General features: G+C 39.6%; 1 protein-coding gene across 8 annotated transcripts in view; it reads right to left on the reverse strand.

Annotated features, from left to right (window-relative positions):
* EPS15 (epidermal growth factor receptor pathway substrate 15) overlaps positions 1-11,157 on the reverse strand; it is a 151,979-nt gene extending 140,822 nt beyond the window's left edge. For 7 of the 8 annotated variants that reach the window (XR_012915165.1, XM_012776183.3, XM_075998282.1 and 4 more), the window contains exon 1: positions 11,000-11,157. Coding sequence is in view for 7 of the 8 variants with exons in the window: in XM_012776183.3 (XP_012631637.1) it covers positions 11,000-11,032 (33 nt within the window). In the remaining variant the exon portion in view is untranslated. The remainder of the gene's footprint in view (positions 1-10,999) is intronic. The other variant, XM_075998265.1, reaches the window with a different exon arrangement.
* Between the last annotated feature and the right edge of the window lie 15,067 nt (positions 11,158-26,224).

A 26,224-nucleotide genomic window follows, 5' to 3' on the forward strand; every position in this document is an offset into this window, starting at 1 on the left:
TATAATATCAAACTGAAGAAAACACAATACAAAATTATATATATATACATATATGTGTGTGTGTATATATGTGAGAGATATTACAATCATGTTCAAAAAAAGTAAAAAACTAAAATTTAAAGAATGATGTAGGCCGGGCGCGGTGGCTCACGCCTGTAATCCTAGCTCTTGGGAGGCCGAGGCGGGCGGATTGCTCAAGGTCAGGAGTTCAAAACCAGCCTGAGCAAGAGCGAGACCCCGTCTCTACTATAAATAGAAAGAAATTAATTGGCCAACTGATATATATATAAAAAAAAAAAATTAGCCGGGCATGGTGGCGCATGCCTGTAGTCCCAGCTACTCGGGAGGCTGAGGCAGAAGGATCGCTCAAGCCCAGGAGTTTGAGGTTGCTGTGAGCTAGGCTGACGCCACGGCACTCACTCTTAGCCTGGACAACAAAGCGAGACTCTGTCTCAAAAAAAAAAAAAAAAAGAATGATGTAGATGGTGATCCATCTTGTTACTATTTTTCTGCATGTTCCAAGTTTTCTTGAGTGAGTAAAGAATACTGGAAATAAAACAACATTTAAACAAATATTTATATGAATTCTGAACACAGGTATCAATAATAAAAACAATTCTATTTACTGAATGTCTCCTATATCCCAACAATGTATAAACATCATACATAAGCAAATGAAAGTTTAGAGTTTAAGTAATTTGCCATGGTCACCCAAAGATAGTACAAATGGTGGAACCAGAATTCAAATCCATGTTGTCTTATACTAAGTCCCACTTGCCACTATATAAAACTTCTCTCAGTATGCCTGGGATAAGCATCCTGATACTGTGCTAAAATAAATATACAAAATATTTTACATACTAAAAGATAATGGATGTTATATCCCACAATGTAGACCCTATGCACCAAAATGCAATTGAATCACATTGAATCAAATGTTCGTGCAGTTTTATGTTGTCCTATTAAGTACAATTTAAATGCCATCTAAAATTATCAACCCTAGATACTATAAAACCACTAAAAAATTAAAAACTAAATTACTGCCAAAAGTTCCATAATAATCACAGAATACTCACCTAGCACCTCAGTGCCTCACTTCTATCATCTTTCATCATAGTACTTTTTTGTTTTGTTTGTTTTTTTCAGAGACAGAGTCTCGCTCTGTTGCCCTGGATAGAATGCTGTGGCATCAGCCTAGCTCACAGCAAACTCAAACTCACTGGGCTTAAGCAATCCTTCTGCTTCAGCCTCCCGAGTAGCTGGGACTACAGGCATACGCCACCATGCCTGGGTAATTTTTTCTATATATTTTCAGTTGTCCAGATAATTTCTTTCTATTTTTCAGTAGAGACAGGGTCTCACTCTTGTTCAGACTGATCTCGAACTCCTGAGCTCAAATGATCCTCCCTCCTCGGCCTCCCAGAGTGCTAGGATTACAGGCGTGAGCCACTGTACCTGGCCTCATCATAGTACTTGACCACACAAGAAAATCAGTGTTTATTTCCCTAAAAAACTAAAACTTAAAAGAGCAAGTGTCATGGTCTTATTCACTTTCTATGTCCAAGGCCTACCCTAATAGTGACACACAGGAGGCATTCAGTAAATGTTTTCTGAAATAAAAGAGAATCAACCAGTAATACTGGAAGCACCTTTAACACATGTAAGTTTCAGATTTTTAATATACACATAATGATATATCTGTGTTATACCTACAGAATACAAGATGGAATGAAGTTATCAATAATTCTTAGTATCAGTGATCTATCAAAATTCTAATTGAATATAACATTTCATAAAAATTGATAGCTCTATAAATAACTAAAATCTATCAATTAACCTAAGACATTCTGACTTCAAAACCTAAGATTGTTCATTATTTTATGCTAGTTCTCAAAAATGTTTATATCTAGAGCATCAGAACTCTTTAGAACTAATGGTTCCAGGTTTTATTGAATTAAAAAAATGTGTTTCTTGGGGTATTTCTCTCTGATACATGCTGTCATTAGCAATAAAATATTGAAGAAACTCTAAGTCCAAATAATCATGTCTAAGAGAATATTAGCTAAAAAGTAGATATTCTACTAACCTAAACAAGCTTAGGTTTTCATGAGCAATAAACTTAGAGGTTACAAAATATAAAACTACCTTCTACTATCTCTACAAAATCCCTCCACTATAATTTGGTACAACAATCTCTTTCTAGAGATGTAGTCTATGCAATAAGTTGATTTTCACATAAGATACTATAGCCTAGAACATACATTCAGTTATAACCAAGAAGTGGCACCATAATGAGGTCCATCAGAGCCATTCTCCCCTTAAAAATACAGATTCACTAAATACTGAGTTGTTTAGACTAGTGGGTTATAATCCTGGGTCTACAATTTAGCAGCAGTTTGACCTTGAACAAATTACTTCACTTCTGTACTTGTTTTCTCTTTTTATAAAACGGGGATGTAAGGATCACCAGGTTGTGAGGATTATTGAAAGGTTCAAAAGGCTGTAAAAATTATCGAAAACAGTACCTGACACATAAGTGCTCAATAAGTATTAATTATTGCTATTATCCCACTATTGACCTCTTCTTTCTCACACATACACACTCTTACACACATGGCTCTGCATAATTTGTTTCCTTTACATCTGTGGCCCCCACTCACCACCCTGCTGAAGACCAGTACCAGTTCCTGGCCTGTTAGGAACCAGGCCACACAGCAAAAGGTAAGCCTTGGGCCCAGCAAGCAAAGCTTCACCTGTATTTCCACCTGCTCCCCATTGCTTGCATGGCTCCCACCCATCCCACTAATCACCCCCTCAGCTCCGCCTCCTGTCAGATCAGTAGCAGCATTAGACTCTCATAGTGCTGGCCCTACTGTCAACAGCGCATGGAGAATCCAGGTTGTGTGCTCCTTGTGAGAATCTAATGCCTGATGATCTGAGGTGGAGCTCAGGGAGAGCAGCTGCCAATACAGATAACATTAGCAGAGAGGTTTGACTACACAATAAATGTAACATGCTTGAATCATCCAGAAACTATCCCCTCCAACCCTGCTCTGTGGAAAAATTGTCTCCTATGAACCTGGTGCCAAAAAGGCTGGGGACCACTGCTCTAGTAGGTATATTATTTTGCTCCTGAAATTTAAAAATCTAGATTTGGTAGAAGCTCTAAGAAAAAAGACTGATAAATTTAAACATATAAAACTTAAGTATTTCTACATAATCAAAAAATGTCCAAGCACCACATGTACTCGCCATCTAATTGGTACTAACTGATCAACACTTAGTTGCTCACAGGGAAGTAATATTCATCGGTTGCTGGGCAGGTGGGAGGGGGGTAGCAGGGTTGAGTAAACTCATAATTAATGCATGTGGAGTGCACTGTATGGGCGATGGGCACGCTTGTAGCTCTGGCTTGGGCAATGCAAAGGCAATATATATATATGTAAAATGTCCGTAACCCCATACTATCCTGACATCTTAAAAAAAGAAATGAATTGGAAAAAAATGCCAAAACCAAAATTTTAAAGAGAAAAAATTTTTGTAAAGATTTTTGCAAAGAAGTGCAAATTTCCTAAAATACACAAAGAGCTCTTACAAAGCTGTGGGATAGAAGACCAACAGTCCAACAGGATAATGGGTAAAAGACTAGACAGGCAGTTTACAAAAAAAGAAATACAAATAGTTTCTACAAAAAAGAAAGTAAGTTCAACCTTACCCATAATTAAAGAAATAACAGAACAATAAAATATCATTTTTATATATTGGATTGACAATGATCAAAAAGTTTGATAATATACTATGTTACTGAAGCTGTGGAAGAAATGGCACTCCCAAACACTATTGCTGGTATATTTCTGAACACAAATTAGCAATATCTATCCAAATTAAAAATATCCATTGGCCCAACAATTATAACCACTAGAAATTAATCCATATACTCACACGTGTGCACAAAGAATATTCACCACAGTGTTCTTGATAATAAAAGATCAAAAACAACATAAATGTCCATCATTAGGTAGCTTGTTAAATAAATAATAGAGCCGGGCGTGGTGGCTCACGCCTGTAATCCTAGCACTCTAGGAGGCCAAGATGGGAGGATCATTTGAGCTCAGGAGTGCGAGACTCAGACCAGCCTGAGCAAGAGCAAGACCCCATCTCTACTAAAAAAATAGAAAGAAATTACCTAGACAACTAAAAATATATAGAAAAAATTAGCCAGGCATGGTGGCACATGCCTGTAAGTCCCAGGTACTCGGGAGGCTGAGGCAGGAGGATCGCTTAAGCCCAGGAGTTTGAGGTTGCTGTGAGCTAGTCTGACCCCATGGTACTCTAGCGCAGGCAAGAGAGTGAGATTCTGTCTCAAAAAAATAAATAAATAAACAAACTAAATAATGATACATTAATATACACGAAGACCATTAAGTTTTGAAAATAATGATGAAGATCTAAACATACTGATCTAGAACAATCTCCTCAGTCAGTTAAGCAGCCCACTCAAAAGAATATATATGTACACACACATTGTGTATATATGTATACACACACACTATATATATACACAGACTATTACTGGAAATACACACAAGAAACAAGCAAGAATGGCTGCTTCTGGAAAAGGGAATGAGGCCCTAAAGCAGGAAGGAGACATTTCACTAGCATTGTTTGATTTTTTTCTAAACATGGATTTATGCTGCCTCTTTTATTTACTACCTATAAAACTTAAGTCCCTAATTCTGAGCCTTGGTATCCTTCAATTTGAAATGATGATAGTAATAGCCTAATTCACTGCTTATTGTGATGATCAAATGAAAGAACATAAAATGCTTTGTAAATTATAAAGCAGCATACAAAATTATAAATTAGTACTCTACCTGAATTCTCCAAACCAATTATAATAATTATTGTCATTTCTCTGACCAATTTCTCTAAACCCAAAGATGAGAATGTTTAAAATGAAATCTAAGTGTAGATACTTTACACAGCTACTGATTTAAATTTAAATGAGTAAATTTTCAAAAATGTTGCCATACAGAAATGCTAAATCAGTTGATTACAGAAGGAATATATGCTCACTGTTGAAAATAAGGTAATAAAACTATAACCATGCTATTATAAAATCTTAGCGTTTTTTTCTCCCCATCTTTTTTTTTTTTTTTTTTGAGACAGAGTCTTGCTCTGTCGCCCAGGGTGGAGTGCAGTGGCATCATCATACCTCACTGCAACCTCAAACTCTTGGGTTCAAATGATCCTCCTGCCTCAGCCACCACCACCTCCTCCCACCAAGTAAATGGAACTACAGGCATCACGCAGCTAATTTTTTTCTATTTCTGGTAGAGACAGGGTCTCGCTCTTGCTCAGGCTGGTCTCCAACCCCTGACCTCATGCAATCCTCCCGCCTTGGCCTCCCAGGGTGCTAGGATTATAGGCATGACCCACCACGCCTAGCCTTCCACTCTTTTTTCTATGTATGCTTAACAGGGTTAGATCATTTGTCTAAATAAAAATTTTCCACTTTACTGTAATACAACATTCAGATTACAACATTTCTCAGAATTATTAATACAAGCTCCTAATAATTTTTAAATAAGTCAATATTTGTTGAGGGTTCAACTGCTTTGAAATGAAAATCCAGCATATGGGTTTGTCTAATAAATTCTGTCTGTATTAACTTTTCATTTGTTATTTCTACCAATTCTCCAAGTAATCATGTATCTGTCTGTCTCTCTTTCTCTCAGACCATTTTGGTTTCTAGACTTCCAATTTTATTAAGTCCAAAACTCACAAAACAAAGATGTTTACAAAGTGCTTTTAATTCCTTGAAGAACAAGTAAAACATCTTAGATTGAGCCCTTAAAATCAGACCATTAGAGTTAACAGAGATTTGGAACTACGATTCATTGCTAAAGATGCCCAATCTTTTTCTAGTACATGTTGTTAATACTATGTTACTAGCTTTCTGTCTGCAAATAGAGTGTAAACAAAGAAATACACTTTTAAGATTATTCCTGAAAGACTAAGTATTGGAGAAATCCAACTGTTTCTAATTAATTTTAACTATGACAACCTCTCCCAAGTGCTGAACATTCCAAGCCATTTTTGAGAATGGTTTGGTTAGATAACTCTCAAGGAAGCACAGATTTCCTGAGTACACAGGACTATAATTACAGGCAAAAAAGAAAAATATCATTAATGTGCCTTTCCCATAGTAGGAACTCACATATCTGCCATGGTAAAATATTCCTTTTCTGCTTCTGAGAACATGTTGTAATTTTCAAACTCTGCCCTATATTTTATGTCATAATTGTTAAAACAGACCACTAAGGTGATACATTTATTAGCACACATTGGGTATTTTCTTTAAAAATGAAACTGAAAAAAAAAATGAAACTGAAAATAAACACCATAAACTATGAAATTATAGGAGTTTTTTCTCTAATTTCCAAATTTTCTGTAATACAGTTATAGCACTCTTGCAATTAAAAAAAAAAAAAAAAAAAAAAGCAATGGCCAGGCACAGTGACTCATGTCTATAATCCCAGCACTTTAAGAGGCCAAGGCAGAAGGAGCACTTGAGGCCAAGGCAGAAGGATCACTTGAGGCCAGGAGTTCAAGACCAGCCTGGCCAATATAGCAAGCTCTCATCTCTACAAAAATATTTAAAAATTAACCAGGCATAGCGGCACATGTTTGTAGTCCTAACTAGTAGAGAGGCTGAGGCAGGATGATTGCTTGAACCCAGGAATTCAGTGTAACCCAGGTTACAGTGAGCTGTGATCATGCCACTACACTCCAGACTGGGTGACAGAGTAAGACTCTGATTCTAAAAAATAAAATATAAATATAAATAAATAAATAAAAGCAATAAAAGGAAAAGTACTTTTATATCACCTATTGTTTTAGACCATATACTAGGATTTTTTTTATTAAGTCCTTATTTAAGGGCTTCTTTATTATTAAAAAAAGAATCCTCACTAAACTAAAACAAGAAAATTTCAGTATAAAGCTGAACTGCTGGAAGAATATTTAAAATACTCATATCATATCTCCATAAAATAAACCTTTGTCATCAAGAGCCCTAATTGTGCACACACAGTTGTATCATCAAGATTAGCATCAAAGGCACTGGAGATACAGAGGCAAAAGAGATGACTTATCCTCAAGAAGTTTACTACCTAATTAAAACAATAAGGCATATTGAAAAAAAGGAATCAATAACACAAAGGAGAATTAGACATGCCAAGCATTTAGTACACAGAGAACTACCGGTATAGCATAACAGCTTTTCAACTCCTACAGACCTTGGTTTTAAATCTTAGATCCACCACTTACTAGCTTATGTAAATTACTTCCCTCATTTGTAAAATGGATTGTTAGATTAAGAGAAGTAAAATTTCTGGCATATAGTAACACCCAAAAGAAAGCAAATAGTACTGTTGTTATTATTAAAGATGCAGGCATTAGAGGAAGAAAAGGACAATTAGAAAAGTTTAAAAAGGAGAAAGTATTAAGTATCTTTTTTTGTAATCTATAAGCAAAAATCAAGATCTTTCTTACTCAGGTTTTACTTCTTATTGACAAAAAGAAAACAGACCATCTAGTGAAAAAAACTGAAATTAGAAAACACTAAGGCTGTATAGCACTGAAATACCCTGAATAAGTCACCATTATATCTACTAAACACAGAATACAATCTATAAAACAGAATGTTAGAGTTGGAAAAGTCCTTAGACCAGCTAATTCAAATTCTACTAGAATGAAAGTTCCATGTTTTGTTTCCAAGCTCCAATAATAATCTATTTTGTTCATTAGTAATCCTCACTACACAGAACAATTCCTAGCACACAGTGAATGCTCAACAAATACTTGTAGAAATGAATTTTAAAGTTAAGAAAACAGGCCAAGAGATTTAATCCAAACCCATCGAGTTAACTGTTGGCAAAGCTGGGACTGGAATTAATGCTTTGTTAGTGTAGTATTCTATCATCTAAAGAAGCTAGAACATAATAATTTATATAATTTATTTTAGTGGTTGGAGTGTTGGCAGGCAGAGAAAGAGGAAGGAAGGCATAAACTAAAACATTTTTCACACTTTTCCCCAAACTGTCAGTACTGCAAAAAGGCAAAAATTATAAACAAGATAATCCCAGTACAGTGCCTAATACATAAGAGGTACTTTAAAAATATTTGCTGAATAGGCCAGATCCAGTGGCTCACGTCTGTAATCCTAGAACTCTAGGAGGCCAAGGCAGGACTGCTTGACCTCGGGAGTTCTAGACCAGCCTAAGCAAAAGGGAGACCCTGTCTCTAAAAAAAATAGAAAAATTAGCTGGGTGTGGTGGTGCATGCCCATAGTCCCAGCTACTTGGGAGGCTGAGGCAGGAGGATCACTTGAACCTAGGAGTTTGAGGCTCAGTGAGCTATGATGACACCACTGCCCTCCAGCCAGGGTGATAGAGCAAGACTCTGTCTCTAAAAAAACAAAAACAAAACAAAACAAACAAACAACAACAACAAAAATATGTATATATATATTAGTTGAATGAATGAATGAACCTACTCCAAATCATTACCATCTCATGACCAGGGGCAGAAACTAACTTCAGCATCTGTTTAATCTTCATAACTGTCAGAGAGCCCTTTAGAATTTTCAGTCATTTATCCAACAGTTATTAATCACTTTCTTCCAGATAGGCACTGAGGGATAGAGATGAGTTAAAAGATGTCCCTGCCCTGAAGGATCTCTTACGCTGTATGCCTACGAGTAAGGGTGTGTGTTGGGAGGGTGGAGGGGAGAAACAGACAGTGATATAAACAGATCAATAATGAATGTGAAACTAGGATGCACTGTTACCTGTTTATTGGGCTCAAGCAGTTAAAAAATTAAAATTAAATTAAGAAAACACTACTTTGCAAAGTTTTGAAATAACAAGGAGACACATTAGGGTATACTAACAACTGGGAAGGTTCTTTCTCCTGTGCCTTTACAAAGTATCTTATGCCTCTTTGTGTCTTAAAATCAAAATATTCTAAATTGATTTATTTGAATTATCAATAAAAATTAACCACTGATGTATGTTCTCTTATATGTGAGACACTGAAGGATAATACCTATTACTGATTCACTATTTACTCTGTGTACATGTTAATACCTAAATATATAACCACAAGAACATATGTAAATTTTTAAGTGATTATAAAACTGACAGAGCCTGAAGCAATTCTCTAGAGATAAATGATAGTAAATAGAAAATAAAACACAGTATAACCCAGGAAGAGAATAAAGTACGCACACAACTGAGATGCAATTCTACAGAAGTCTTCAAGAGAACAAAATCTTCAAAAGGGGAAACTGCCAGAATTGGTCAACAGAGCCAGAAAACAGCCTGCCAACACAGATCTTATTTAATGCAAGTCACTAACCAGACTCATGGAAAGTAAATACCCAAAAGTCAATGTTGCCATTCCTCAAATTTGAGTTTCAGGAGGACCCTCCCAAAGAGATTCATGTAAACCATGACATTCCATGTTTAAAGGATTCTTCCCTGAACAGGACAACCAACACCAAATAAACTGGGAAGCTGGGGAAAAGACTTCACTTAGGAGATTTGTAATTCCTGCAGACTTTTACCTGAGGCAAATATTTTTATGAGAATCCTGGTTCCTAAGAAGACATTTTTACTCCATCTATTTATCCTAGAGAGCTAGGCAAAACATCCCAAACAAAGCCTCTTGATCCTAACAGAAAACTACTGCCCAAACGTATACCCAATACCAGTGTTAAAGTCTTAGAAACACTGAAAAATCTAGGCCAAGGAGACTGCAAGATGGCAGGGAAACACCACAAGGCAGGCAGCCCGCCGGGGTGGGTCCCGGCTGAGAAGTACATGGCCGCCAGCCTCTGGAGACATGGGGCTGAGAAGGTGAGGTAGGGGCGAGTTTTGGTCAGAGGAGCAGGAAGAGACTGGCAGGTGTCCGTCATCTCGTCATCCTGGACAACATGGTTAGATTATGATTGGCTTTCTTTACAGAGAGGGAGGAACCAAGTTCCCAAAGTTAGTGGTGGTTAGAGGTTATAGGCGAAGAACAAGGACTCTGGGGGAAGCAAAAGGGCAAGAGGGAAGACCTTGAAAACAGGTTTAGGTATAGGTTTCCCCAGGACAAATGCTCCCAGGTCATTCCTAGCACCAGGACTGGCGGAACCACCACACCTGTTAAAGGGAACCATTTGAACAGCTATTAGAGAGCCCCCAGGGGACGGGGGGAAGTGGAAGTAGACTTGAGCAGGAAAAGACTTAATGGGGGTCTGACCAGAAGGAAACCTGAACAGGAGGGGAAGAGACTGAGTTCAGGAAGGGGGTAACACGGGAGGGACCTGGGTAAGATGAGACTTATTTGGAAGCGAGACTGACTCAACTGCTGGGAAAGGAGGGCTTTCGCTGGACTCCAGTGGGCAAAGACCAGTTCAGAGAGGAATGACCGGCTCAGAGGGGGCCTGCGCGTCCGGCTCGGGGAGGCAACTCTCACCGGGGGCAAGTGCGCCGCCGGCCCAGAGGGCGAGCCTCGTGTGAGCCAGGGGGTGAGGCTGATCCGCTCGAGCTCAACAGGAGCTCACCTGGGATGCGTCTGGCCAGAAAGCAGGAAACTTCCTGGGCGGGTGAAAGCTGACTGGAGCGAGCCGGGCCCGACACCGGCTGAGCGAGGCTGGGGTCACAGTCCACTCAGGGGCTGCTCACAGGGGCCGGCCGGGGCGGGCGGTGGGGGCTGCGCGGGGCGGGGCCGCGGGCGCCCACCGAACCGGGGCGGGGTCGCGGCTGCCGCGGCGGGGCTCCGGCTCGGGATGGCGCCCTCCCTCTCTCACACACGCTCCTCTCACACACACCGGCCGCCCGGCCCACGAGCCAAGAGAAGCTGCCGGGGTAAGCGAAGCTTGGGGCGGTGGGGGAGGGAGCCGGGGGCACCGGCCGGCCGAGCCCGGCGGACGGGCGGGCGGCGTTACCTGTGTCAGGGAGAGCTGGGCCGCCGCAGCCATGGTGTTTCCATCATGCACGGGAGGGGAAGGAAGGACGGGCAGACCAGGGCTCGGGGCGGGGAGGAGGCGGAGGGAGCGGCCGTAGGCGAGGCCCGGGCTGGCGGGCGGGCGTCTCCCCTAACTTCGACAACTTCCCTCCTCACGCCCGCCCCGCCCCGCATGGCCCCGCCCGCCTGCCGGCCCGCCCGAGCAGGCCGCGGCGGCGCGCAAACCCTGGCGCCGGAGTCCAGCCGTCGGACCAGAGCCTGTCCCGGGGCCGCCTGGGAAAACCCGGTGCGGACATAAATTTAAAGTGGACGGGCTGCGGAGGCGTCTCCAGACTGTCCCGTGAACTTTAGGCAGGTCACGCACCTACTGTGAGAGTCTGCTTCTAAAAAATGGAGGAAATTATACCCACAGTCCAGGTTGCTTGGAGGACTGAATGAGATAATCACATAAAATAACAACAGCTCTTTACACATGCCAGGCTCTGTACTTGGCTCTTTATTTCTGAATTGTATGAATGAGGAGACTGAAACACAAATAAGTTATACAAATAAGGAAATTGAGACACAAGTAAGTGTGTTACCTACGGTCATATAGCTGATTAGGTAGCTGGATTAGAATCCAAATTGCACTCCAAAGCCTTTCATTTAACCGTCTGCTATTTTATTGAAAAAGAAGACTTTTAAGTCATTCCCTCCCAGAGCCAAAATCTACTTTGAAGGGAGAAGGAATACTTTCCTTGCCTGCTGCCTGTCACACTTAAAGAATTCAATAAAAGAATGCTGGGAACTGCTCTGGTGTCTGCAGCACTCTCAACTCCTCCTGCAGTCCACCTGGCAAACTCCTCCTCCTTTCTCAGGACACAACTCAAGTGTCACCTCCTTTGCAAAGTGTCTTCTCTCCTCCCCAAGTCAGAGTTACTATGCTCCTTTCTAACCTTTGTTCCTACTTTATGAAGTCATCATCACCCTAATAATGATTTACACCCATCTTCCCCTCTGTATTAAGAGCTCCTCAATGGCAATGACTGTTTTTGATATATTTCTGTATCCTCAGACCATAACATTGTAGTTTGCACACAATAATCACCTTAGTTCCTGCCTGTATTAAACATAACACATCCTACATTTTCTGATGCTGCCAACCTTCAGTTGGAATAACCAGTTACTTGAAATTCTCATCTTCAAAAATTTGACTTATATGGTGTCTACTTCTAGAAGCTTTCTAGAAACTTCACACCCCACTTCCAAGTTGTTCTAATAGGAGCTTTATTATACTTTATTATACTTACTATATGACTTTATTATACTCTGCCTTGTTTTTAAGAGTTGAGGGCTTGTCTGCACCTCACTGAACTGTAAAATCCTTTGAGGACAAGGAGCTGACTCACTACTACATCTCTCTCATTGTTTAGCCTAGCACAGAAACAGGGTCTTGCTATGTTGCCCAAGCTGGTCTTAAACTCCTGGGTTCAAGCCATCCTCCCACCTTGGCCTCTAGGATTCTGGGATTACAGGCATGAGCCACTGCACACAGCTAAAATACTATTTTAAATTACTCAACTTTGGTACATTTATCAACTGTAACAGCAGTTCATGTTTCTACTGGCATTTTGTATTTTACATTACCACATTTGAGCTTTACAACAGCTCTAAAAGGAAGTAATCATCATACTCACTTTACAAATGAGGTAACTCAGGGTCACAGAGGTTAAGTGATTATATAAATAATACCCAAAGCAGTATAGTATAGTGAAATAATAGGGCCCAGACATCAGGAACATCCAGTTTACAATCCTGGCTCTGCCATTTACTATTTGTATGACCTTAGGGTTGTTGTGAAGATAAATGAGATAACACATATGAAACTGCTTAAAGTTATAGATATACAAATTAAGAAATCTGAAAATCATGGAGCAAATTGCTTTTGGGAATACAATTTCACATGCTTTTCAAAGGGACTCCTCCAAACCATATGAGAGCCAAGGTATTACTCTTGGATGAATAGGGTGGAGTCCCTATTGTGTGGAGATTCCTGGAAAAGCAGCGTGGGGTAATAAAGAGAATATTGGAGTCAGTGAGTGACCTCAGGCAAACCATTTAACCTATCTGAGACTCAGTTTTCATGTATGAAAATTAGCAAATCAATATGGAAAATACTGAGGAAATATAAGGAATTATTATTATGATTTTATATGATTTATGTTAGATAAAAAATAGCACCTTACCTGGGTGCAGTGGCTAGTCCCTATAGACCTAGCTACTAGGGAGACTGAGGTAGGAGGATTGCGTGAGCCCAAAGTTTGAGTTTAGTCTGGGCAACATAGTGAAACCCTGCCTGTTAACAAATAAATAACATCTTGTATTTGTATAGTAATGCTTTTCACAGTTTATAAAATGTTTCTGTTTATAGCATCTAGCACAACTCCTGATGTTTAGTAGGTACATTATAAAAGTTTGTTCAATTGAAATGAACACATAATCTCATGTGTAGTTATTATTTGGATCTTCACTTTATCCGCATTTTACAGATTAAAAAATCAAGGAACAAATATTTTATAAATAATTTGTGTAACAGCCTGAAAGCAAGCTTGGGTCTTGGTTAACAAAAAATAAAAAGAATTAGACATGCTTAGGAATGGAAAGACTTGCTTAAGATCATTATATGAGAATTGCTCTACACCCACTTTCAGACCACCAATAATTTGTAATGGCTTCTTGATAACTTGAATGTAGAGACTGGTGGGAGCAGGTCTACAGGAATGGGAGGCCTAGAACTTCAGAGACTGGATTTTTTTTAATGACATACCAATGACAATTTGCAAATGTGTGTCCCAGATCTCATCAAAGCACTGGGTCATATCTCAAATCTATTTTAGGAGAGTAAAATGTAGCTGATGGAAGATATGTTATGATCTAATTCATTGTAACTAGAATGAGCTGCATGGAGCAGACAAAAAGGACGTACCTGTTTTTTCTAGGGCAACTTAATATCTCTGTGTCTCTAAGCCTCATATTCCTCATGTGTACATTAAAGATAATAATATGTACTTTGTAGGGATAGTATAATGATTAGAGCCCATGCAGGCCTATCAAAAAGCCTGGACTGGACTAGATGTTCAATAAATTATAGCTATAAAATACCATTCTTCAAGATCACCATTTAACTCTCTAGCCCTCAAGCAACCTCCAATAATTTAGTTGGTTTTGCAGATACATTAGTTACAATAAGCGGGGGCAGGGGCCTTGAACACCTGACACACATATCCCTGTTGTTGGAAAAGTTCCCTAGGTAAACAAAGCTGTGTCAGATGACTTAAATCTGAATATTAATAACCAAAAATTGCTGCTTTCATATACATTATTTCATTTAATCCTAATAACAACCCTATAGGGATTACTTTAATCTTATTTTGCTGAAGAGGAATTTGTCCAAATTCATAATGACAAGGTTGAGAATTATGCACATGTCTTCTAACTCAAATACTTTTTCCTAGGGCATATTGCTAGTGTCCTGCAGACATTAATCACCCTAAGAAGACTTGATAAAACTGTGCTCTTGATCATGGAAAGCTGAAGATGAGGCTCTAATTTATGATAACCCTGAACCCAGGATGAGTCTAAAGAGGAGACCTTGCATCATGAACAGCTTTATCATCAACCATCTTTCTAGCCTACTCTAACTCCACTTCTCCTCCCCAACCCACCCTTAAAGGAAATTACAACTATTGTTACTTTTTTTAAATTTTTCAGCTTTTGGAGTTGACTATCCTATCAACTCTTCATGAACCCTGCACATCTGCAATATCAGCATTTAGAAAGCTGAGATTGGTCACAAATTTCTTGGTTAAAAAATAAAAAATAAATAAGTAAATAAAGTAAATAGAAAGTTGAGAAATGCAGGATGATTAATTGAAACTGTGAGGAAAAACTATGAGGAATTCTCTGAATATACAAAGAACCAGTTTTATTTGTATGAAAGTTTGAGAAGGGCCTTCCATGTAAATGGTGCTAAATGATTACAAAAAATTATGCTGCAATTGTAATGGTAATCTGGAGCTCATGCTTCCAAGCTGCTGGTTTCATAAATATAGCCCATCATTGTTCGTGTTTGCCCAGGGCAGAAAGAATATGTGAGGCTACACAATAATAACAATTGTGCTACACAAATAACCATCCCTGTGCCAGGGACTGAGCCATGAAAAGAACAAGCAGCAAGAGATTTTTAAATGCCACACACACCCAGGGTGTGATAGGACAGCTCAAAGTTGTCATCATTGCTAACTTTTCAGTGCAGTGAGATGTCCTGGTAAAAGCCTCAATTTAGGACTGGGAAGGCCCAGGTTGGTCCAAAGCCCAAAGCTGGGCTTTGCAGCTTCTTAGTTTTGTAATTTTGGAGAAGTCAGTGAATGATACCAAGCCATAGTTTCCTCTCCTGTAAACTGAAGATAATAATAACACCTACCTGATCACGCTATTATGATGACTAAATGCAGTTACGTGTGAAAGCCCAATGCCTGGCACACAGCAGACACTAGGTAAGTATTAACTCCTTTTTCTTCCTACTGGAGAACATTTAGGGCTTAAGTAGCCAGAACACAAAAATAGAAATCGTTTTTTAAAGGGTTTCAGTGGTTTTCCAAAGCTCACTTAATGGTTTTTTAAATAAAATTTATTTATCCATTAGTCATATTTATTGAGTACCATAGAGTAAGGGAAATTATTACATTTATGTACCCAAAGTGTATTGGCTTCTAGTGAGAAAGCAAATGCAGTTTTATACTTGCCCCTGTTTCCTTCCTTTTCTCTCGATCCTTTATGAAGGGTCCTTGAAGATATGAGAAACCAAAAAAGAACACCATAGGAAAGAAAATATTTGCACTCAGCTGCAGGTCCTTTCATCTGAAAATTTCAAAGCATTTTCTTCATAAGTAATTATTAGCTCTGCTTAACATATGTGAATGGTGAGACACCATCAAATTAAGAAGCTTGCCCTAAATCACAAGGCAAGTCAGAGGATGGGCTATAGACAGAACAAAGCTATCCTGTTTGTCAGCCTTGGGCTCTAAAGTAGGGCACATGAGAGTCAACAGAGGCTTCATATAATGAGGAAAAAAGTTTGGGAAGATCCTGATTCTGTACCTTTGAATCAGTGCAGTAATGAGAGCATGGGCTTCAGAATCAATTTTGACTTCAAATCTCAGCTCAGCATTTTACTGGCTACATAACTTCAGTTAAATCATAAACTAAGTCTCAGTTCCCTTTTTCTTTAAAATGAGGATATTGTAACTTCTTGGGGTTTGGGGGAAAGTTAAATGATGCAACTTTTGTGAAAGAGCCTAGCTAGCTCAGTGTCTGGCACATAGCAGGTGCTGATGATGTTGGTTCATATAGTCGAGGAAAACTAATATATTCCCCCACCACAAGTATAATGACAAATAGACAACTCTTTCAGTCGAAGATTTTCTAAGCCATAATCACAGCTGTGTCTCAGTCTAAAACCATGACTGTGTATTGAACATCTCACATCATAACACAAATAGAGGATGCCTTGTTCAGGCCTTCATCACTTTTATTCCTTGATTCTGTGCTTTCTCTCACAGCCCAAACTAATCTACCAGCAAGTTCTGTTGGCTCAATCTCCAATACGTATCCAAAATCCTAATTTCATTTTCAAAATATATTCCAGATCTGAGCACTTCTCACTACTTCCACTGCCACTGTCTTTCTCCTGGACCATTGCTAAAGCTCCTTAGCTAATCTCCCTTCTTTGTGATTGTACCTATGTCCATTCTCCATATTACAAATAAAATAATCTTTTAAAAATATAAATCAGATCTTATCATTTCCCTGGTTAAAACCCTACAGGGATTTCTCATCAAACTCCTGAACATGGCCTACATTGGGGCCAGGTCTTTCTAGGTAAGTGTTAGCAAAGCACAGAAGAGCAAAACTGTTAAGGGCATGCTGAGATGTTTAGTGGAATGGAACAAGGTGGGGATGGGAGAGAGAGGAACTAGAGAGAAGGATGGAAGAGGTGTTAGGAAAAACCCAGAGGGAATTGTGGCTAGGCCAGAAGATACTTAGAAAAATGTGTCTGGAGATTCTTAAAGATACAAAATCACCACTGGAAGCAAAGGAGAATCTTTGCTTTATGTTGATGGTATTTTCAAATCTAGTGGCCTGGATTTTTCTTTTAAAGCCCAAGGACTCTATTCTACCCTTTCAAAAGAAAGTTGAAATTATTTGGGAGGCCAAGGCAGGAGAATGGCTTGAGCCCAGGAGTTCAAGACCTGCCTGGGGGCCGGGCATGGTGGCTCACACCTGTAATCCTAGCACTCTGGGAGGCCGAGGTGGGCAGGTTGCTGGACTTCAGGAGTTCAAAACCAGCCTGAGCAAGAGCGAGACCCCATCTCTACTAAAAATAGAAAGAAATTAATTGGCCAACTAATTATATATATATATATATATATATATATATATATAAAAATTAGCCGGGCATGGTGGCACATGCCTGTAGTCCCAGTTACTCAGGAGACTGAGGCAGCAGGATTGCTTGAGCCCAGGAGTTTGAGGTTGCTGTGAGCTAGGCTGACACCACGGCACTCACTCTAGCCTGGGCAACAAAGTGAGACTCTGTCTCAAAAAAAAAACAAAAAAACAAAAACAAAGAAGTGGTCAGATTCTGTATATGTTGAAGGTAGGTCCCACTGGATTTGCTAAAGGATTAACTGAAGTATGAGAGAAAGAAGAGTCAAAGATGATGCTAGGTTTTTGCCTGAGCAACTGGATTAATGGAGTTGCCTTTTATTGGGATGAGAAAGACTGTGGAAGCAACTAATTTAAAGAAAACAACAGGCCCAGTGTGGCGGCTCATGCCTGTAATCTCAACACTTGGTGAGGCCTAGGCAGGAGGATCACATGAGGCCAGGAGTTCAAGATCAGCCTGTGCAACATAGAAAGACCCTGTCTCTACAAGAAAAAAAAAAAAAAAATTAGTTGGTTGTGGTGGCGCAGGCCTGTAGTCCCAGCTACTTGGGAGACTGAGGTAGCAGAATGGCTTGAGCCCAGAAATTTGAGGTTGCTTTGAGCTATGATGACACCACTGCAGTCTAGCTGGGGCAACAGAACAAGAGCCTGTCTCTAAAAAAAAAAGTTTGACACACCTTTTAGATATCCGGTGGAAATGTCAAAGATGCAGTTGGAATAAGAGTCTGGAGATCAGGGGAGAGGCTTGAATTGGAGATATAAATTTGGGTGTCATCACCATGTGGAAGCATTTAAAGCCATGAGATTGAGTGAGACCATCTGTACATCTGAGTGTCTATAAATCCAAGAATTAGCCTGAGAATGCATTTTGGGAAAGAAAAAAAATAAAAGAAGAAAGTATTTTAAAAATAAAAATATAATTTTATAGATCCAAGAAGTCCAACTGCTGAACCCATAGCCACTGCAGTGTCAAAAGTCAGGGAAATGAAAAGGAACTAGCAAAGGAGACCGAGAAAACAGAACAACGAGCTTAGGGGAAAACCAGGAGAGTATGGTGTCTGTCCTTGAGTCAAATGAAAAAAGTGTTTCAGGAAGGAAGGAGTGAGGAAAAGTGTCCAGTCTGATCATAGAGCCAATTGGATGAGGACTGAGATTTGATCTCCAGAGGTAACAACGTGGAGGTCTTTGGTGACCTTTGCAAAAACAGTTTCAGTGGAAAAAGAAAGGACTTGGTATCAAGAAATACAGATAATTCTTTAGAGATGTTTAGCTGAAATGAAGATCAGACAAATGGTGTGGTAGCTAGAGGGGGCATGTGGAGTCAAGAGAGGTTTCTTTTCTTAAGTTGAGAGATAACACAGCATTTTTTTTAAGCTGACAGGATGACCCTATAGAAAAAGAAACACTGATGATGATATAGGCAAGAGAAGGAATGGCTGGAGCACGGGAGAAAGAATTGACTTTCAGAATATCGAAGAAAGGGCCGAGTACAGGGGCATGAATGCACGTGAGGGGGTTATCTGCTGAGAGGGAGGGAAAGGAGAGGCTATCAAAAGTCTGAGGACAGAAAAGGTATGAAAAAGCATTCAGGAAAAGTGGATGTAATATGATTCTCAAAAAGCACTAAATACCCACTTGAGGTTAGTGATGAATTTTAAGAGTCCAGTTAACATAATTGTGAGTTTTTCTTTATCCACTTTTCCAAAAGGAGAGAGTAGGTGGTTAGGCTGTCAGGGTAGGGGTTTTGTGTAGCAAAGCGACAAAGCAATAGGAGGCTAGAGGGAAGAGAACATAACAAGGGAATGATTAAAACATTGGACCTCATAATTTAGGTACAAAGAGAAGTGAGACATGAGATGGGTGAGGAATGGTGAAAAGATATTAGGATCACGGGATTGTAGGGCCCTGGAGATATCAAAGAACTGATGGAGTCAGAGTCTTGGAAGGAGTGAGCTGGAAACGCAGGAGAGGTAGAAAGATAAGAAAGATTATTGGTAGATTATTAATAAATGGAAACAATCCCTAAAATAAAAGCAGTACTAAGACAGTTCATGCCCTCAAAATGCTCACTCTATAGTGGAGAAGACAGAGCAGAATGAAATACATACTAAAGAGAGGCAAATGCAATGTCTGTGGGAGCCAAAAGGAATCTGCAAGTAAATGCAAGGTCAGATCAAGGAAAGCCTCCAAAGAAAGTGGCATTTGAATTGAGCCTCAAAGTGGAACACGCGCAGAACGTAGCCTGAACAAATACCCACAGTTATACCATCGCAGTGAGTGCTCAGAGAACAGTGGTTGGAGCACAGGATGGAGCTATGGCAGGACATAAGACTAGAGAGTGAGCTGGGGTCAAGTGAGGGATTTTGAACACCAGGCTAATGCCTGGGCATTTTTTTTTTTTTTGGTAGATATTAATAACAGTGGGGTTAGGGGCCCTTCTAAATAATTAAGCCCAGTTATTAGCATGGTATGAAGTCAAACTGGTTTTTGTATTTTGATCAGTCTAAAGTTATTTTATTCTCCATCATGTACTCAGGTCGTATTAAGGATTTTTATGTTTCACTAGGATTTTCTGATTGGCCTTTTAAGGGCACCTCCCCTCTACTGCAATGATAAAGTTGTTTCTTTTCAAACAATGTCCCGCCACATGCTCATTGACTTTTTTCCCAAATGGTCTGTACTTTATCCCCCAATGCTAGTAGGAAAAATGACCCTTAAAGAATCTTAAGCTCCTGCCAGAAAGGTGTGGGAAATAGTCTGGATATGATCAGAACTGTGCTAACCATTTGCAGTAGATGAGAGTTAAAGGATAGTCATATCCTTCCAGGGAGAGGAAGATACAAGGGGCACAGCCTCACAACTGAGATGTCACAATGTTTTCAGGAACTTAGTATCAATACCAATGATGGGGTCGATCTCTTTGCAAGCTATATTTATGATGCCATTTGAAAATATCAGAACCTTTGTCTTCACAGACTAACCCAGACGATGAATACTGAAACCATTAACTAACTTCTCTACCGTGTCACTGTGGCTTTAATTAAGCCTCTTCCCTCGTCTGGACCCAAGGTCCTGCCTATAAAATGAAGGGGCTATCTTCATCCTCGTCCAGGGTCCCTTTCAAGTCTGACATGCTCTAACTTTTCTGCTACCTGTTATTCTCACTAAACTTATAATATGTACCAACATTTTTTCAGGGTGTTAAGACCCTCTTACTACTCAAACCCCTTTTATGAATTATGTTCAGCTTTTCTTATTTAAAACATTTTGAAAAAGTGGTGTGTTAGCAGGAGCCTTATTTCACCTAACACATTGGAGAGAAAATCATACATAGGGCTTTGTTTTGTTCCAGCTGCTGAAACAATAAAACCGCCAGAAAGATAAGCAGCAGCATTTTGTACTGCCCTCAAGTGGCGGTGGCCCAAATGTCTTTTCTTGGTTGCAGTGTAAGGACTACAATGAGGAAGACAAAAGGCAGTTGAAGTGGATAAGAGTTAAAGGAGAGCTCACAGTGTCTAGAAGTAGGAAAGTCACAGAGGGCCCAAGGTGGAAAGTCCCTTACAGGATATTGGATCTAACTCTATATTCTTGAAAAAGAGAGACCAAGGCCCATTCTGGTTCCCATCAGTGAACGAACCTTCTATTTTCTCCTATCTTTAAACAGCTATGTTATGACCCTGACTCTCTCTGAGGCTCCATGTCTCTGCTCCCCTTCACAGTCAAATTTCTAAAGAGTTATCTACATACTCTATTTCTTCACCTCCAGTTTATTTTTTGACTTTTTACTTTGAAATAATTTCAAACTTGCAGAACAGTTGCAAGAATATTACAAAGAATTCCCAGATGCATCAGAAGTTAATATTGTGCCACATTCTCTGTGTGTGCGTATATGCGTACATGCATCTACCTGGATGTGTATTTTTCTCCTGAACTATTAGAATGGCGGTGTTTACCCCTGCTACCCTGAATGTTTCAGTGTGTATTTCCTAAGAACAAGGACATTCTCTTATATACCTATATACCCGCCCAGTATAATGATCAAATTCTGGAAATTTAAAATTCATATAATCTTTATATACAGTCCATACTCAATTTTCACTGATTGGCTCCATACTGTCCTATATGGCACTTTCCTCCTCATCCAGGTTCTAATCCAGTGCCTGATCTAGATCATGCATTGTATTTAACTGTCATGACTCTTTAGTCTCCTTTATATTATATTATTTTATTTTATTTATTTATTTTTTTGAGACAGAGTCTCACTCTCTTGCCAGGGCTAGCATGCCATGGCATCAGCCTAGCTCACAGCAATCTCAAACTCCTGGGCTCAAGCAATCCTTCTGCCTTAGCCTCCTGAGTAGCTGGGACTACAGGCACGCGCCACCATTCCCAGCTAATTTTTTCTATATATTTTTAGTTGGCCAATTAATTTCATTCTATTTTTAGTAGAGATGGAGTCTTGCTCTTGCTCAGGATGGTCTCGAACTCCTGAGCTCAAGCTATCCGCTCGCCTTGGCCTCCCAGAGTGCTAGGATTACAGGTGTGAGCCACTGCGCCCGGCCTATTTTATTTTTTGAGACAGAGTCTCACTTTGTTGCCCAGGCTAGAGTGCAGTGGTGTCATCATAGCTCACTGCGACCTCAAACTCCTGGGCTCAAGTGATCCTCCTGGCTCAGCCTCTGAGCAGCTGGGACTCCAGGTGTACGGCACCACACCTCACTAATTTTTTGTGTTATTAGTAGAGGTGGGGAGTCTCACTCTTGCTTAGGCTGGTCTCGAACTCCTGACCTCAAGCAGTGCTCCCGTGTCAGCCTCCCAGAATGCCAGAATTACAGAATGTCATGTTTCCTCATGTTTAGATTTACTTTTTTTTCCAGAGGGAGGCAGAAATACTACCAAGTGATGTGTCCTTCTCAGTGTCATATGAGGAAAAACACGGTTTCACTTGCTTCCGTTATTGATAGTGTTCACTTTGATCAGTTGGTTAATGTGGGATCTGCCAGATTTCTTCACTGTAAATTAGCGTTTTTCCCGATGTAAGTAATGAGTAATCTGTAGAGAGGTACTTTGAAACTATGAAACACTCTGTCCCTCTTCAAACTTTTGCCCTGTGGTCTCAAAATTCATTGATAATTCTTATCTGAATTAATTACTATGATAACTGCCACATGATGATTTTCTGTCATTCCATTTACATATTTATTTGGCATTCTACTGTAAGCAAGACCTTTCCCTTCTCTCTTATTTACATATTTATTTATTATCATTTGTGTAAACTCATGGATTCTTAGATTACTTAATAGGTTATAATCCATTACTCTCATTATTTTTTTTTAACGTTCAACTTGTCCTTGGTCTGGCCACCTTTTCAAGTTGCTCCTGTGTTATTTCACTGTCCCTAACATTTTTTTTAGCATCTCCTTGCTTTCTGGTATAAGATGTTCTAGGCTCATTTTCTACTCTTCCTGTCTAGTCCTGAAAATCAGGCATTTCTCCAAAGAGTTCTCCCTTTAGTGGGGAATGGTATTTAGAAACCAATATCAGGGTATCAGATATGCTCATTGCTATTGGAGTCTAATTGTTTCTAGACCCTTTTAGTAAACAGAGCCAAGGGGAGGAAACAGTAATTTAATTTTGTTTTACTGGTTTTGTTGCTGTTATTTTTGTTAATTTATTGGGAAATTCATTGCAGATATTTTATTGTTTTTAATCATGAATTCATGATTAAAAACATGAATGGTAATTTTAATTCCAATTTAACATTACAAGGTTTTTTCTCCCATTCCTTATTTGTAAAATATCTCCCTTTTCTCACAGTGAGAACTCTGACTCCTGACAACATCAATGTCTTTATTCATTGGCTCAATGTTCTAATACATGGAAAATAGAGTTGCTACATCCATTTCACTAAAAAAAAAAACAATCTACTAAACAGGTTTCAAGATTTGTTTGCAGTTTTGTTTTGTTTCTAGACTAAGAGTGTATATTCAAAGTACTTTGTTCAAAAGTATTTGCATTAGATTTTCTTTTTACTTCAGAGTTATTATATTAATTATTTAAAAATAGTTTGGCTCATTTGGTTTTCTGTTTACATGCAGTTTTAGGACCCCTTTCATTCTTGTTGATTTAATTTTCTTTTTAAACATGTGAAAGTTAACATCATCTCCAAATTCAAATCCATACAAAAAGCACATGGATGCTTCACAAATTTGTGTGTCATCTATGTGTGAGAGTCATGCCAATTTTAACTGAATTATTCCACTGTATTGTTCTTCTAATTCATTCTTCAATTTATTTGATTTTTACTAGGGCCCCTCACTTCACTGAACCTAGTCCTGCCGGGGTCATCAGTGACTAATATTTTTCTGTCCTTGTTTGTTTGACCTTCCACATTCAGCTGACTTCTCCAATTTTCTTAGAAGACTCTCCTCTCTTGGTTTTTGTGGTACCACACTCTTCTGGTTTTATTCACTCTTGACAGGTCTCTCCTCACTCTCCTTGTCTATTCAACCACCCTAAAATTTGCTGCTCTTCTTGGCTGCCTTTACTTCTGTAGACTCTTCCTAGATGATCTCAACTATTTCTCTGTCCTCAAATGCTGATTATGTTAGTGACTTTCAAATTCACATCTTCATCCCAAACCTCTCTTCTGGTCTGGAAACTTATGACCAGCTGCCTAATTGACATCCCATTGGCTATCTCATAGACATCTCAGGTTTAACATGTCTAAAATAGAACTCCTAATTTCCCTGTCAAACATGCTTCCTCCAGGCTCTGTCCTCTCAGTAAAGGTCACCTCCATTGCCCTGGTTACTCCAGCCAGAAACCTAGCAGTCATTCTTGATTCTTCCATTTTCTTCAACTACAATGTACAATAAATCCATATGCAAAATATGAAAATTTTACCTCCAAAATTATGTCAAATGAGTCCATTTCTTCTTCTTTTTTTTGAGGCAAAGTCTTGTTCTGTCACCCAGGATGGTGTACAATGACACCATCATAGCTCAATGTAGCCTCAAACTCCTGGGCTCAGTGATCTTTTTGCCTCAGCCTCCTGAGTAGCTGGGAGTTCAGGTGTGCACCACCATGCCTGGCTAATTTTTTAAAAATTTTGGTAGAAACTGGGTCTCACTATTGTCCAGGCTGGTCTCAAACTCCTGGCTTCAAGCAATCCTCCAACTTCATCCTCCTCAAGTGCTAGGATTACTATCCTGAGCCACCACGCCTGGCCTACAGTGACCTTTTTAGAATCAAAATGGAGCTGGAGGCAGTGACTCCCGCCTGTAATCCCAGCACTTTGGAGGCCAAATTGGGAGGACTGCTTGAGGCCAAAAGTTTGAGACCAGCCTAGGCAACATAGTGAGATCCCATATCTACAAAAAATAAATAAAAATAAAAACAAACAAAAACTAAAAACAAAATAGGCTAGTGTGATGGCTCACTCCTATAATCCCAGCACTTTGGGAGGCTGAGGTGGGATGATCACTGGAGCCCAGGAGTTTGAAGCCAACCTGGGCAACATAGCAAGATCCTGTCTCTATAAAAAAGATAACAAAAAAAATGTTAAAGTAAAAACAAAATCATAATATGAGACATTTATTAATATCTATTTTGTGCCAGGAACCGCTTTAAGCACTTTATATATATTTAATCTTCACAATAAATCCATGAAATAAAACCTAAATCTACCTCGATTTTATAGATAAGGGCACAAACAGATGAAGTTATTTGTCCAAGGTCACACAGTGGGTAAATGGTAGAACTTAGGTTTGACCCAGACTGATTTCTTAGCCTTCAAGCTTTCTACCATGCTATACTAGGTTGTGTCACAACCCAGAGTCAAATACTTTGATGGCTTCTCCTACGCTGGAACTAAATTCTGAACTCCTCACCAAGGCCAGCACAGGCCTGCGTGACTCATCTCCTGCTTCCCTTTCCTTTCCTTTTCTCCCTCTGCATGGCTTTTCCACGCCAGATTCCTTGAACAGAATAAGCTCTTTCCTGCCAGTAGAAGAATATCTCAAATATTCTTCTCTTTGATCTTCACGTGGCTGGCTCCCTCTCATTCTTTAGGTCTCTTTTCTTTTCAAAGAGAACTTTCCTCCCATGCTATTTCTTAAGTAGGTCCCTTCTTGGTACGTTATATCTCAGCCTGTATTTGTTTTCTTTTTAGCCCTTAAAACAATTTGTAATTATTTATTTGTTTACTTGTTTTCCCTCTCTTCCCCACTAAAATTAAGCTCTGTAAGGCAGAGACTGTATCTTAGTCACTTTTGTATATTCAGAACCGAACATGGTCTCCAGTTCATAGAAGGAACTCCAGAAATATTTGTCTAGACATACATTGCCTTTTTCTACTTCATAGCTTCTGTTTATTCATAATTTCTGCTTCCACATTACTTTGGCACAGCCCAGACTCTATCTCCTCACACACATATTCCTACTCAACCTCATGGCCTCTGTCTTTACATCCTATTGGTCATGGTTTTTATTGCTGCTAATTGCCTCAATCCCCTCAGATTTCCCTATTCAAATTCATGAGGAATACTGATATGTCCAATTCATATTTTAGGAGCCAGGCCACATTTGTAGGTCATCAGCAAGCCCATGGCTGCTTGTCTTTGGGTCATATTCCCAGTTCTAGTGCAGGCAGCTGTGTTGGGGCAGGGTGTGGGTGGGGATGCTCAGCAAAGGGCTGCCTGTCCACAAGGGTGAGGAT

This window comes from Microcebus murinus, chromosome 2, assembly GCF_040939455.1.
Source record: "Microcebus murinus isolate Inina chromosome 2, M.murinus_Inina_mat1.0, whole genome shotgun sequence".
NCBI lineage: Eukaryota > Metazoa > Chordata > Mammalia > Primates > Cheirogaleidae > Microcebus > Microcebus murinus.